This window comes from Phalaenopsis equestris, unplaced genomic scaffold (assembly GCF_001263595.1).
Source record: "Phalaenopsis equestris unplaced genomic scaffold, ASM126359v1 Scaffold000347, whole genome shotgun sequence".
Lineage (NCBI taxonomy): Eukaryota > Viridiplantae > Streptophyta > Magnoliopsida > Asparagales > Orchidaceae > Phalaenopsis > Phalaenopsis equestris.
Genome location: NW_018164789.1, coordinates 329,977 through 345,629, shown reverse-complemented (window position 1 = coordinate 345,629; position 15,653 = coordinate 329,977). Strand labels below are relative to the sequence as shown.

Sequence of the window (15,653 nt, the reverse complement as noted above, 5' to 3'; positions counted from 1 at the left end):
CCTAAGAGAAATCTACAAAGATGTGTCCACGAGTTAACTATGTGAGAAATCTTTCAACTACAATAGGAGCTTGTCGGGTTTGAGAGGAGATAATATGGTGATGTCACTTATAGTCACAATGATGACTTACAAGATCGAGAAGAAGACATGAATTCATTTCATCATGAAATTTCTAGTGCCATGAACCAATACCCTATCAATTTGGCATGGAATATCAAAGAAAAAGTCAAGATCTTGGAGTAAATGTGAATATACCAAATTTTGATTTCTCATAGATCCAAACAAGTTTTATTGAGCGGCTCTAGACAGTAGAACGACTCTTTAAGTTCAAGGATGTCTCACCTGACAAATAGGTAAAGCAAGTCCCCATCAAGTTAGAGAAGAGTGCATCTCTTTGGTGGGAGAACTTGAAACATTTATACCAGCTTGGGGAAAAAATAAAATTACTACCTAGTCCAAAATAAAAAGGAAGATGCAACGCAAGTTCCTAACACCACATTACCAATATGAGATGTTTATAAAACCCTACTACCTGCGCCAAAGAGATTCTTCTGTGGAGGATTACACAACAAAATTTGATCAACTCATACTGAAATGTGAGTCGGTGGAACCAAAGGAGCACACAGTAGCAATATATATAAGAGAACTAAGGTCGTTTATTAGTAATATGGTACAGTTGCAACAGTATTGGTTCCTAATCAATGTACATACCCTAGTTTTGAAGATGGAGATATAGCAACGTCACCAAGTGGCCGTCACATCTTATAGACCAAATTCAACCGTGGAATCAAATAGCAAGAGTATACCCATTAGAGCATTCAAGCCACCCCCACCTGAGAACCAACCAGCACTATTCATAATGAAGATTAGATGGAACCAACCAGCACTCCAAATTTCAGTCCCAGCCAAGAAATAATTCAAATGCCATGATTTTAAGCAAATTGAATCATATTACTCAAATAATAGAATTATATTATTCACTTAGCAGAGAGCATTTAAAAGAATGTACAGAGACATTAGAGAGGAATATAGATTTCAAACGACAAGCGAGAGATGCTAGTGTGTCAAGTTGAGCCCATGAGGGAGACTCCAACAGAATTAACATTAGTTATCTTAGATTAAAGTGATTCCAATGAGCAGATATTAAACACATGTCATCCCAGCTAAGTGGTTTCAGGATTGTCTCACCAAAAGCCTACTTTCTAAGTTGCCACTACTTAGGGAGGTTTAGTATATCATCACATTAGATAGAAACGGGAAATTTTTTACAAATTTTTTAAAGTCTCTTTCGAATAAATTGAATGCCAAATTTTAGTTTAGTTCAAAACAATGTCATCTCAAACAGATGGTTAGATAGTAATGGTGAGACTCCACTTTGAAAAACTCGATAGGTGTTTTCCAAGACAATACAACAAACTGTTGGACCCAAGGGCTTCAAGAGAAGAAGAAAAAACCCCTTCTAGCAAGAGAGAATGATGCGTGAGCTCGACTTTCAAGGAAGCAGAATTTCTGCAATTTCACAATATGCAGATCTAGGCTTACTGAGGATGCAAACGTTCATGGTTCCGCAACATATGGATCCAGCAATGGCAGAAGTAAGAGACCCCGAAACTTCATTTTTTATTTATTTCCTATCCACAACAAGTTTCTTTCTATTTTTTTCTTTCCATTTCTCACAAGCACAAGCTCTTATAATCAAATACCCCTCCTGAAAATGGAAGATCATTTTCAATTAAGGTAAGAAATTAGAGCGTGCTAATTTTTCAAACCAGGGAATGGATTTTCCTATTTTGAAGCGGCGAACTATAGGCAAGTTTTTAGTTGTACGATTTATCTTTTCCTGTTTGGAGAAAATCAAATAGGCCACACATACAATATTGAGAGGCAGAGATTTTGATATGGTTTAAAAGCTATGGAATAAGAAAATTTTAAATATAATATTTCTATTTTTAATTGTCTTTTTTCGTGTGTTTTAAATTCATGTCGTCATTCAGGACTTTGTGCCAATGCCTTGCATGTGGAATCTGACCAATGTGAGTGTCTTCTTGAGGCATTTTTGATGTTTCAGACTTTCTAGGGTAATTCATTTTATGAACATAAGTCATTTGAGTGACCTTGACTACAATCGAGCTATGTTAGGCCTAATTTGCACACGTCGCATTCTTAATCCATCGTCTCCATCATGCTTGACCAAAATGACCGCTTAATGCCTCATTTTGCAAATTTGGATGCTTCAAATATATCAAACTGATCAATTTTACAAAATGAGCCATAATCACATGAATTTGATTACAATCAAAGTGTTTGAAGTTGAATTCATGCAGCGTCATGTTATTTGCCCGCCATCTTATTGCATTAGATTAATTTGGTTAAAGTGCATACGTGGGGTCAACAATTACGAACTTAACTCTCATTTTCAGTTCTAAATTGGGAATAGTTCCACCCTCACATGTATAGCAAAAATATCACATCATATGATAACTCTTCACATTGATCAATACTCCTCTCAAATGAAAAATTTTTAATACTGTCAAACGTTGCACCAAGAGACCACTCAACCAACTTGCCACCTAGAGACCACTCAACCATATTGAGCCAGTTAATTAAACAATGCTTGAACCTTGCTTAATAAATATAAAAGCGACCAAGCAACCACAAACCACATGAAACACTTAATCTCAATGATGCAAGCTTCTTGGGCCATGGCTGGCTCGAGAAGACGACAGATACAGCCTCCTTGCTCCGCCAGGACCGACCAGGCTCTTTCGGGGCATAAGCTTTTGTCCCCTTCCTTCCATGATTTCATGCACAATTTCCCCTCCCTCCTAAACCATCCCTTCTTGCATAGATTGTATTTTAAATTCCTTCCTTTTTCCATTCCCCCTCCTTTACTCCTTACTTATTCTACTTGCCTAATCTATCCACTAATCCCTCTTATTTATAAATGTTGATCAGTTTTTATCTCTCTAATTTCAGTTGAGCCTCTAAGGCGTTCACCCTCTGAGGGTTGTATCTGACGGCAAGCGGTGCTTTGGTTGTACCTCGCCCAAGGTGATGACTATGCACGTTCACTCTGCTCCCTCTCGCTACCATTCTCCTTCCCAGGCTGTCCAGACTGAGCTGATCTCCCCAGCTCTCCACCAGCAGGCTGCAGGTCACGTCAGCCTTCACCAGCAGCAGCACCTCTCCTTGTCGACGACTCACAGTCGGCCAGTGATGTCGCTTAGCATTGTCTCACCGATTGTTCATATGTTCGCCCAACCGGCTGCAGCTCTAGCCGATTCCTTCTAGCAACCGCCGCACCTCCTCCCCGAGCACAACCAACCAACCAACCAACTTCCAATGCTACTTCCTCACAGCCTGCCACCCTACATTCTCTAGCAGGCTGCCGACCCTCAGGCTCCTCCTAGCAACTCTCATATTCCCGCCCCGCACTACCAGTCAATCGCCTACTTTCGGGCCCCCTTCCAACAAACCATTGAGCACCTTTTTGCGCCTCCAACCGACCTGCCGGCCTCACAGCATCACTCCAGCAGCTCCCTCTATCGGCCCATTTCTATCCTTGTGTTGTTTCCTTCGTTCTTATTTTCTACACTCGTTATTACTATTTACTGTTAACTATTTCTGTGTTGTTTTATATTGTGAGTCATCCTTGTAACCATTTCAGGTCAGCAATAAAATATGTATCGTCTGAGTCGTGGTTTGGGTTAACTCTGGTATCACACAATTAACCACCCATTGACTCCAATACCACGCAAAAGAGGGGCAAAACCAAGGAACCCTAGCTGAGATCAATGCACTAGTAGATAACAATCATCAACATAAAAGCTCAAGCTAAAAAGGGCACTACTATTACATCAGAAACATAAATATTATTTTCACTTCAAACATGTGATTATTTGCACTTGGATGTATTCCTCAATAAATCGTAAATTTTAAGATTGGCCATACACTTATATGATCTTTACAATTTTTTCAAATTATTTTTCCCAAAATACAACATGTTTGGTAATAACTTCTACTATTTTGGTATTTTAGTTCCAAACACAGGCATCTTCCTTCAGAAAATTGTGAACCCGAAACATTAATATGTTTATTTTTATCGTGAGAATTATCTGTTTCTACAAAAGAAAGGACAATAAAGACAAAGCAAGCCAAAGAATTGAAATCAATAATCTCAATAACAGTATCAGAGGGAAGTTCCAAACACTAACCAATCTCGATGCATGATGATCAACAGTAGGAGTCCGAGAAGGCCAATCGATCCAACAATCAGGTAAAAGACCAGATTTACATGAAAACTGGTTTTTAATCTTTCTTTCATAGTGAAATCTCCAGCATCTTCATAACCCTGAATAGCAGGAACCACAGCCCTGCTTAGAGACATGAGAGCAACTTAAATAATAGCGTCACATAAATGATGCACACCAAAAAAAAAGTAACATGCCAGTTTTCTCTTAAAGTTAAAACCAAGAAATTGCAAATCAAGCTAATTGTTATAACTTTATAAGGAACAAGCATTCACAAAGTATTGTTATTAAAATACAATATAATAATCTCCAAAAATTTGCAATATGATCATGACACAAACTGATGTAACTAAAGTAAAAATCAATCAAGCCATTCTTAGCTCTCCAGCACATGCACGCACACAAATCAAACAGATATAATTATATTAAGAACCAATTAAGCCTTACCTTTGATACAGTCACAATAGGCAATTTTAAAGGATGAGAAAGCTTCCATTTATTCACAGTTAAACATATTTAGACATTAAGACATGAAGACTATAAAATCTTCAGAAGCAATGAAAGGTAGTTAGTATGGCTCCCCTTACACGCACAGAAGTACACAGGTTTACATCACTCAACAGCCAGTTTTCATTGATGAGATATAAATTATAGAAAAAAAGCTTCCATTTATTTGAAGTTTGCCTGTTTAGACTTTCTTTAAGATAAAGAAGGAATCATTTGTCATTCATGACAGCAGCAGCTTGAGGTGCAATGCTGGGCAGTTAGTTTTGTTTCCCAACAGCATGCATTATGAAAGGTAATATGTTTTATAATATAGCGCATCCACACTTTTAATCATTGCATTTTTTAGTATCTAAACATTAGTTCTTTAGCATAAATTAAATTTTAAGGATTTCTTAGAGCAACCAATAAAGTCGCATTCTTGAAGACAACACATACTTGAACACTTCTAGAATCATGCACAAGAAGAAAAATACACTTGAGCATGGTTCAATATATTTAGAAATATACACAACTTAATAAACAAGAAACCAATAAGCTGTAAACTAAGTAGCCTTATTTGAGATTATTTTTATTTTTTTATTTAAATAAAATGATAACAAAATGTGTTTGCTTACTCTTTTATTATTATTATTATTATTATTATTATTATTATTATTTCCAAAAAAAAAGAAACTTTGTTTTTAGAAATTAATCAAAACAATTTAAAGATGGATTTGATATTTTGATAACACACTTTGATTGCCAATAAATCCCGTCTCCAGATAATGATGCAACATCATCCCTACCACTAACAACTTTGACTCAAAATAAGTATCTCATCCTCGCCGCTCAATGAATCATCATCCACATTTGACCACACCACCATCTTCGGTCAGCCTCTGTGAGCTTTTGTCTGCACCCACTTACATCCCTCATTACACTAGCCCACATAATACTGGAGTTAACCCAAACCACAATAAGAAAACCAAATATTATTACTGAAAGCAAATAGACGATTACAATCAAACATACTTGAAGGGAAATTACAACATAAACGACACAAACTCACACTAGGGCTCGATCCATGGGGGTGGAGGTAAGCTAGGTGGTCAGGGAGTAGTGGTAGATGACTAAAATGAGCTCTCGGTGGTTGGGACAGCGAAAGGAGGGGCTGCAATTGCATTGGTGGCAAAGCAGAGGGCTAGGACAGTGAGGGATAGCAAAGGGGAAGGGTTGTGGACTGCAAGACAGCAAGAAGAGTATTATCCAGTGTGGGGGCAGCAAGCGGGAACTGTGGAATAGCAGGATAGGCTACAGGATATGGAACAACAAGTCAAAATGATGGTTGGACAGCAAAAAAAATAGCATATTTGTTGTTTTCCGGATGGCGGTAGGGAAGATCGGCGATTGGGAGTGATGCAAGGAGGTTGGGGAAAGGTGGAGGTGGCTATGCGGGATTGCAGTGAGGCTGGGAAGGGAGGGAAGGGAGGGAAGTGAAGAAACTGCAAGAAAAACAGCAACAACTGCTATCTTGGGCAGCTGCAGCAGAGACAGTGCGGTCGGGGGCGACGTGGGAAGAATGTGGAAGGGGATGTGAAAGATAATCACCACCTCTGGAAAGATATACAGCCAAAGCATCACTCAAACAATTGGATACAGCCCTCGAAAGAAGAAACGGACATTGATGCTTGTCCTAAAAAGAAACGCGAAAACAACCCCTTCTAAACCCTCATACAACTCATACATAAAAACTGACTAAAAGGGAATGAAGGATAATAGGAAAACAAGCATAATAATGAAAAAGGGGATTGTTTTAGGACGTCTCCCATGATAGTGAATCTCACGGTATTGGTACCATAGAAGCTACAGTACCAAGGAAATATTTGTGCAGGAAGCTCATGTATCAATCTCCCAGGATTGAGAGAGTTTCGACCTCATCCGTCGAAGCTTCTATCTTCTAATGATATAGCATCCGATCGGCCACACTGAAGGTGGAGGAAATGTGGCAATCTCCCGTTAAGTCAATCAAGTCGACGTTTACATTCCAAAGTATATCTTGATAGAATAGATATTCATCATGTTTTAGCACAATCATTATTGAAACTGTAAATAGATAGGTATTCTCGCGAACTAAGCCTTGAGTCATTAAATCTATAATTAGCATCTTCTACTCCCGGTACTCGTCCAACTATATTTGATAAACAAGTATATAAGAAAGAATCAAACATGGAATGAAACCTATGATAGGTTGGACCACACAGAAATATAAGCACTCAGAAGATGTCTCTTCTTCTTCTCTGAAGAGACATGGATCCCAAAGTAGGATATTCTTATCCTCAAAAATCCTAAGTCAATTTTCCACATTGTAGTTCATCCATCATGTTTGATCATCTGTTAGTGGGTATCTTGTTGAACTGATTTTGTTGTCCAATGGATTCCATATGTTCTTCCATAAATAGTTCAAAAGCTTCTCACCTCTCATATGTCGGACCTCCCTCAGCAGGGGCAACTCATAATGGAGTCTATATATCAGAAAAACTTTGAGTTTCTCTTAAATGAGGTTAACATGCATTTAGTGTCAGTTCTCCGAACCCATGGGTATCCTAAACTTCCAATATCAGTCCTGCTGATGCTCTTCTAAACTCCTGCAAAACAACGTTTGAGGTATCATAATCTCATACATTGTATGAACGCCCATTACCTCGGACCAACTCCCTTCTCGAACAACTATTGTTACTTCAGTTGGAAGTTCATAATCCACTATAAAATCATCTTCTCCTGACTCAATGACTTCAACTGCTCAGTGAAAGAGATCATTATCATGGTTGTATAATCTAATTCGGTGTGCTCAAATCCGTGACACTTGAAACACTTCATGACAGAAATAGATTTAGAAATGAAAATTAGCTTCACATGCTCTCCATTCTAAATCAGTTTGTCCTCGGGTGGGTGTTTGGATGTTTCCCTTTGTGCACTCTTGTGGCTCGATCCTAGGGTTAAACTCTATCTGAAAGGTGTAACGATCATCCGGTGATGTTGCCTCTCCACTTTTGAAGCTAGGGTGTAAACATCCAATCTGTAGTGAGCTGATAAACATTGGGGTTGCATCTCCTATTTCAACTTAAACCAAGAAGTATTCTTGTCTTTTCCCTCATGCTAAAGTAGGTGCTTCAATTTTTTTCACCAAAATAATGCACTCCTTTAACTAGTTGGCAAATAGTTTTACCATTATAGCCGGAGGGACATCCTGGCCCTCAAAAAAAAGTTCCATGGTCTAAAGCCACTCGATAAACTCGTTCGGCTCCAAGTGACTATTAAAATATAACAAATCTACATTTACTTTACAATTCCGACCTCTCAAATATTTTAGGTTGCCTTCAGGGTAGAGGTTATTCATGTCTGACATCCGTATGATGGAAGACAATCACTTCATTGATTCCATCTAGCAAGTCATCGTTGTGGCTACCGGTGATCCGTCTAAATTGTCTCATTTTCTCAATTTCATCAAGTCGCTGTAGTGCTCGGCGGAGTCGTCATTATATCTCTTCCATGGTAAACTTCTAGTCGGTGTCCGGCCATTGTCTCCTTAGAAACATGATTAGAGATTGGGTTTGGATAGGTGGAAGAAGATGTAAAATAATGATGAGAATGGGAAGAAAATTTGCAGGTGGTAGGTTTAAAAAATCAACAAAAGAAAAGATTTTTGGGTGCAGCTGGGGTTGGGTATTGGTGGATGCTAAAAACCCTATGATAGAACAAGAATTAGGCTAGCTCTGCAAATGATATTATAATTAACCCAAACCACAATGGAAAAATTAAATATTATTATTGAAAGTAAATAGGCAGTTACAAGCAAACACACTTAAAAGAGAAATTACAAGATATATGACACAAACTCACATTAGGGCTCAATCCATGGGTGCTAGAGGTCGGCTAGGAGGTCGGGGAGCAGTGGTAGGTGGTTGAAATAGGTTGTGGATGATTGGAACTAGTAAAAGGAGTTGGAATCGTTTTGGCAGCAAAGCAGAGGGCAGGGAGTTGGAAATGCGGCGAAGAGGAAGGCCTGTGAACTACGGGACAGTAAGAGGAGTGTTATCCGATGTGAGGGCAGCAAGCGAGAACTATAGGGACAGTAGGATAGGTCGCAGTCCAGGAGGCAGCAAGTCGGAATGATGATTGGACAACAGGAAAATAGAAATTTTGTTGTTTTCCTTATGGCGGCAGTGAGGATCAATGATTGGGAGTGAAGTTGGACGGTTGGGGAAGGGTGAAGCTGGCTATGCGGGATGGCAACAAAACGGGGGAGGGAGGGAGGTGGCTAGAAGTGGGGAAACAGCAAAAAAATACAACAAAAGCTATTGTCATTGGCAGCTGCAGCAGAGACGAAGTGGTCAGGAGGGACGTGAAGGAATGTGAAAGGGGATAAGAAAGATAATCACTACCTCAAGAAAGAGATATAGCCAGAGCACACTCAAACCCTCGGATACATCCCTCAAAGAGATAAATGGATGCTGACGACTATCCAAAAAAGAAACATGAAAAAAAAACATTTCCAAACCTAATACGACACGCATAGAAAATGACTAAAAAGGAGTGATGGATTATATGAAAGAAAGCATAAGAAAGAAAAATGGGATTATTTATGCCTGTCTCCCACAATAACAAATCCTGCAGTACTGTAGTAGCTACAGTTCGTGAAAATATATGTGCGGGATGCTCCCGCGTCACCACAATTTCTCCATAAAAACATGCAACTCCTGCAGCACTGTTTACATCATAAATTCAACGGAATCAAAATTTTTGGCCCAATACACTTATCCTCCCTCTACCTCCTCCTTCCATGTCCAACCATTTCCTCAAATCCAATAAAATTTTCAGTCTGATAGCTCCCATCTCCTTCACCTCAATCTCTTTACCAACTTCCAAATTGACAATGTCCCTGAACATCCGCACCACTCCTATCTCCACATTATAAACCTTTCAAATAACAGGTTCATCGTGTATACCCTTGGAGATATGAGGTGAAGCGTGTTATTTGAACAAAAAATGCAATCATGGCTTTTTTTGCAAGCGACTCAAATAAGTTGTTGTCTCAAACTCAATGCATTGTGAGAAAACAGATCGATGGAAAAGCCTGACAATACACTATAGCAACATTTTCTCTTTTCAAATTACTTTATTTATATTTTATTTCAAATTAGAATATAAACAAAATCAAAATAAAAGTAATCCCAAATGGTCCTTAGGAAAATTGTGTCAGATTACAAAATAACATCAATAACTTGTAATCTGTTTGGGTTGGTCGTAGCTTCTTATAAAAGTTATTGTAAATTTGTGTTGATTGAGAAAATAACTTTTTAGAAAGCTTCAGTAAGAATTATATATATATATATATATATATATATATATATATATATCCAAAATATCAAACAAATTTCTTATAGCCGCCACACTTTAACAAATCAGGTTGAAAAAGGTAACTTTCCACCACAAAATATTATTAAAAATAGCAAGAAAATAATTTCCCAAATGAAGCTGTGGCAACGCTCTAAAACACAAAGTAGGCAGAAAACTATCCCAAATATATCCTTAATTTACCATCATAATGACAGTATGTTTTTTTCTTTGTCCATATCTAATATCACTGTATTGATACAAAAATGACTTTAATACCTTAACTTCTCTTTCTATCTTTACTTGGTTATTTATTTTATTCAATCTTCGTTTCTTCAATCTTCGTTTCTTCCTTTCATACTTTTCATCTTCCGTCAGTCATTTCTATTCATCTTTTTCCTGTTATTCGCCCAGAACTTTCCACGCATTCCTATCGCTTTCTTTCCTATAGCCTCCTATAAAAGATTTCTCAAGATCCTCTCTAATTTTTTTAATATATAAATCGCTGAAAACCTGTAAACATAAATATCAAGAAAACATAACCAGCTCATAAACATAGCGTACCACGTCAGTGCAAAGGTACTCCAATATGACCAGCTCCAGAAGAAAGCGATGCTTCCCTTGCCTTGTCGGACCATCGTCTGTATGGAAGGATAAAGGAATTCATCGAGTCAATATGATTGGTAGGCCAAAATAAAAAAACAAATTCAATAATGCGGCAAAGCAGCACAAAATTAGACAAATTATTAAAAAAGAAATTGAAATTATTTTAATAGGAAGATAATTTGAAATGAAGCAACAGTTTTACTAACCCTTATAGTAATGATGTTGTTAAATAAGGTTAAAATACAGTCTAGCTTAAAGAAGAATATACAGATTAAGGTATCAGTTGTGTTATGAAGAATGCAGTTGCTATAATTACTATCACAGGAACAGAAATTACTACCTAATATGGTGATTAGGATAAGAAAAAAGTAATGATATCAGATAAGAGATTGCAACAATCTCTAAATAATAACTACAAAACATAGTATCAGGATCTCCTTGTCCCAGCCCTCAGCATCCTCTCAGTCCACAAAACCTCCTAAAGCTTCCTCTCAGTCCACACAAACTTCTAGTCTACTTTCACACTTAGAACTAGTTGCTCACACTCCACATTGATCCTTATTATAACCAATCAGGCCACACTAGTACTTCTTCCGAGATAACCACTGCAATAACATCCTCAACCGGCTTGAAATTGGTTTAAACTGCATGTCTAGGAAGTAGCGCCACAAAGTTGATTATGTAGTGTTGCGACATTCTGCAATTTAATTTTTTTAATTAGATGCATGTTTCAACGCTCTCTTCTCTGTTTATGCATTGCATGCAACGCCTCATTAATTCCTAATTTTTAATGCTACAGGATAAAATCACAGTGCTGCAAGATGTAGCATCGTGGCACTATATGTCAAAAATGATAATTTGCTCATTTTGTGTTATAACATCATTTCTTTAGAATTTTAGTCACATTATTCCATTTGCACCATTATTTCAGTCTTATCCACCTGCATATGCAAATTTAATAAAAGTATCATTGAATTTATTCATTCTTACTTGAAATTAAGTTAAATTAAAATGATAATTAATAAGTAAAACATATTGATTAGATACCCACGAGTTGATCGAGTTTATCCACTAGGCCCCTTGAATGAAGCAAGTTATAGGTTTTGAATGGGACTCTATGATAAAATTAGGTCTAATATCTCCTCTGATTAAGTTGAACAAAGTCCACGACAACCTAAGGCAATGAAATCATTTGATCTTGGCTAGAATTTTCATTATTCCCCTTTTATCGCCTTCAAGTTGCTAGCGGCATATTCCTTCTCTCAGCATATCAACTGCAGTAGGATAGACATTACCAAAAGCAATCACAACAATTTTTAGTAAACCCTAGAAACTATCTTTAATCAGAAATTCTCTCCCACAAAAATAATTAACAATGGGAGTTTGTGCCCATTAAAAAGTATTGAACTAGGAATATAAAGTCCTCTATACGGGTGAAATCTCTAAATAATATTTTATCATTATCTAATCCAACCCCTAAAAGTAATCTTTCCTAGTTCCCAAAATGAGGTTCCCTTCTAAGCCCAAAACTACTAAATTAAGATTGATGAAAATGGAGATTAAGCTCTCTAGCATTTGCTGTTTAGTGAAAAAACAAATGTAGAGTCCCTAACTTTTAACTCCGATGACAAGCACATAAATTTGCCAACAAAAAATGTCTTGCAATGAAAATTATATTATCATACTGTTTATTATATCAGTTAGAATCATCGAACGTACTAAACTGATTATCTCCATGCAGCTCTGGCTCCCATCTCAAGGATGAGTTAGTTTACTATTCAGATGTTGAACACAATTATATAGAATTTTAATTTGAAAGAAAAAATACAACACCTATACTTTAACTGTTGGTGTTTCCGGTTTAATGCTAATAGTTATAAGTCCTCCTACAAATTTGTCATGATTTTATGATATATTCAGTTTATTCAAAGATTTAAATAAAAGACATGAATTTCACATTAACATTTCTGAATATTATGATAAAAAGCTACCCAGTGCAGAGGATAATGTATGCATTCGACCAATTCATTGTCGCATAAATCATCTACCCTGTATAATTGAACAAAAATAGGTCAGAAATCAATTGAAACCACAGTAAAGATCCATCGATCATCCACGCTACAAAAAACCTGTTGAACATAAATATAACTGGCCTCCCACCGTTACGTCCCCCAATTTCTCAAACCCAACCAAATCACCCAAGAAACCCACTAATCACGCTATGAGCAAATAAAATCGACGGAACCTCACAGCTAACTTTTTCAAAGACAAGAAATTGAAAAAGAAAAGGGGGAGAAGAGATCATACCGTCCAGATATCGGCAGGTACAAGGATGATGAAGGAAAGAGAGCAAAACCAGGTGTAACCGACGGTGAAGAGGACGTAGCGCGGGACATTGGGCCCTGCGAAGTACCGTAGCGTCACCAAGACCATGCTAAGGGTTAACGGCAGCGATATCAGATAAAATACCCACATTTTTTCCTTCTCTTTTTCTCCAGTTCTCCTTCTCCGAATCCCCGATTCAAATCGATCGCAGACGATGCCGAAAAACGGGCGCTCGGCGATTCTTCGAGCAACTAGAGGAGGGTAGAAAGATTGTAACAGCGGGCTAGGGAGGTAGTGACCGGGAGAGAGAAGAAAACTCAGAAGTCAGAACAGCGGGTAACTCGGACGCATCAAACCTCAAGAAGCTTTCTTTTTTTTTTTTTTTTTTTTTTTTTTTTTTTTTTTTTTTTTTTTAAAAAAAAGGATTGCAGAATAACAAATAAAAGTATTGTTAGATAAATATAATTTTAAAAATTTAGAAAAATTCACATATATACCACAAAAACTTTCAGATTTACATTTATAACACTTAGATCAGTTATATGGCACTAACTTATGCTTTAAAGGATTTATTTGGCTTTTAAAATGAATAAGTCAATAATATTTTTGATGTCATATCAGAGATTTGAATGTTATATGTGTAAATATAAAGTTTAGAAATTATATATATAAATACATCAGAATTTTGTGGTATGTTTTAAATGCTCCAAAATATTTGAATAAATATAAGGAAAGTTTACCAACTTCACAATTATTGTGCATTATATATCTAGCACCTAAAGTTTGATATTTAACACTTCCAAAATTTAGGCATGAAAAAGCATACTTTATTTCAAAAAGTTAATGTTAATGTTATTTTTATATGATGTAAGAAATTTGAGTTTCAGGTGTGTAAATATGAAATTTTAGTTGATAGATGTGTCAATATATAAGAATTGTGTGTCATGTCTATAAATGCTCCTAAATATAAGCACATATATGCATAAATTATAGTATATATTAATTCAACTTAGAGATTCATTTTGGAATTAAAATAGCAAAGAAATAGAGTTAAAAAATTAACGTGTAAATTAATTGAATTTTTTCACATTAGTTTTTTAAATTCTTAGCAATGTGCATTTAAATTACAATAGTTAAAACAATTGTAGAGTTAATGTAAATAGTAAGGGTGTAACTAAGTCATGCTAACTCATGAGCCAACTCGAGCTCAACTTGATACTCAAACTAGCTCTAACTCGATTTGTTAGATCGTGAGCTGGCTAGTTTAAGAAAATATATTAATATAAAATATGCTTAAAATATATTAAATTTTAAAATTTTATCTTTAAATTATTAAAAAATTTAAAAAATAATATTTTATATTTTATATTAATTGATTTATTATTATTTTCTTCTAATTGATCAATATATTTACTATTTTTTAGAACACTATTTTAAATTAATATTATTTTATCTCTTTTATAACAATCAAGCTGGCTCGGGAGCCTGCTCAAACTTGTAGTCCTAATTTCGAACTCTAGCACTCAAAAAAATTAACCAAATTCAAACTCAAATCATGCCTGTTTCATGCTCTACTTCATTCATTACACCCCTAAAATTGGAGTAGGAATACCAATCTTAACAAGTGATTAAAAACAGGCCTAAAACTATTTGGCTATTCTAGTTTTATAGCTGGGCTACACATAGCAGCCCATCTACATCTTTGCTTCTTTAAGTGGTCATTGTCCTGTCCGTTTGAATTCGGATAACTTGTAAACAAAGATCTGTAATAAAGTAGCTTTACATAATTTTATCAACATTTCAACCATTATATTTTTTTTTTGCAAAAATATTATTTCCATTAAACTCTAAAATACAGAAAAAGAAAAATATTACATTGAGGCATCCTCACTCAATTTATTTTTGTAGTGTAGATTCAAAAATCTTTTGGATTATAAATGGCCACATACAATTTAGGGCTTGTTTGAAATTACTTTTATTTTCTTTTTTTTTTCTTTTTTTTTGTTTTTTTTCAAAAACATGTTTGTTTAGTAATTTTTTTTCATATTTTTATTTATTTATTTTTAAAAACATTCAAGACAACTAAAAGTTATTTTGAGTATTTTTAAAAACATCTGAACATGTTACGTCATACCAAACATATTTTATTTCAAATCAAAAAATCAAAACAAAAATCCAATATCAAAAGTGTTTCCAAACAGCCCCTTAAGGGTGTTTGGGATAACTTTTATTTTTTTTTCTATTTTTTTATTTTTTATTTTCTTTTTTTATTATTATTTGAACAAAACATGCTTGGTACATTTGATTAGGTTATAGTTGTTTTTTTAAATATTTAAAATATTCAAAATTTATTTTGAGTGTTTTGAAAAGCATTTTTATTTATTTTTAAAATTTAAAATTAAAAACAAGTTAAAAACATATTTTTTAAAAATAAAGGAAAAATAAAAATAAAAATGAAAATAAAATAAAAAACAAAATGGGGAACATTTAAGTGTAAATTCAAGCAACAATAATATATAGTCATAGACCCAACTATTTCTTGATGTACTTAATATTTAGTTTTTGTGATCTTTTATTATTCCAAATTATAGA

The 15,653-nt window shown here is 35.5% G+C and overlaps 1 protein-coding gene across 2 annotated transcripts in view; it reads right to left on the bottom strand.

Annotated features, from left to right (window-relative positions):
- LOC110026014 (LMBR1 domain-containing protein 2 homolog A-like) overlaps nt 1-13,405 on the bottom strand; it is a 57,700-nt gene extending 44,295 nt beyond the window's left edge. The window contains exons 1-4 of one of the 2 annotated variants that reach the window (XM_020726754.1): nt 13,210-13,405; nt 13,044-13,138; nt 10,695-10,771; nt 4,215-4,373 (exon numbers count right to left, since the gene is read on the bottom strand). In XM_020726754.1, the coding sequence (XP_020582413.1) occupies nt 4,215-4,373; nt 10,695-10,768 (233 nt within the window). In that variant the 5' untranslated portion in view covers nt 10,769-10,771; nt 13,044-13,138; nt 13,210-13,405. Of the gene's footprint in view, nt 1-4,214; nt 4,374-10,694; nt 10,772-13,043 lie in introns of both variants that reach the window. The other variant, XM_020726753.1, reaches the window with a different exon arrangement.
- Nucleotides 13,406-15,653: the final 2,248 nt, after the last annotated feature.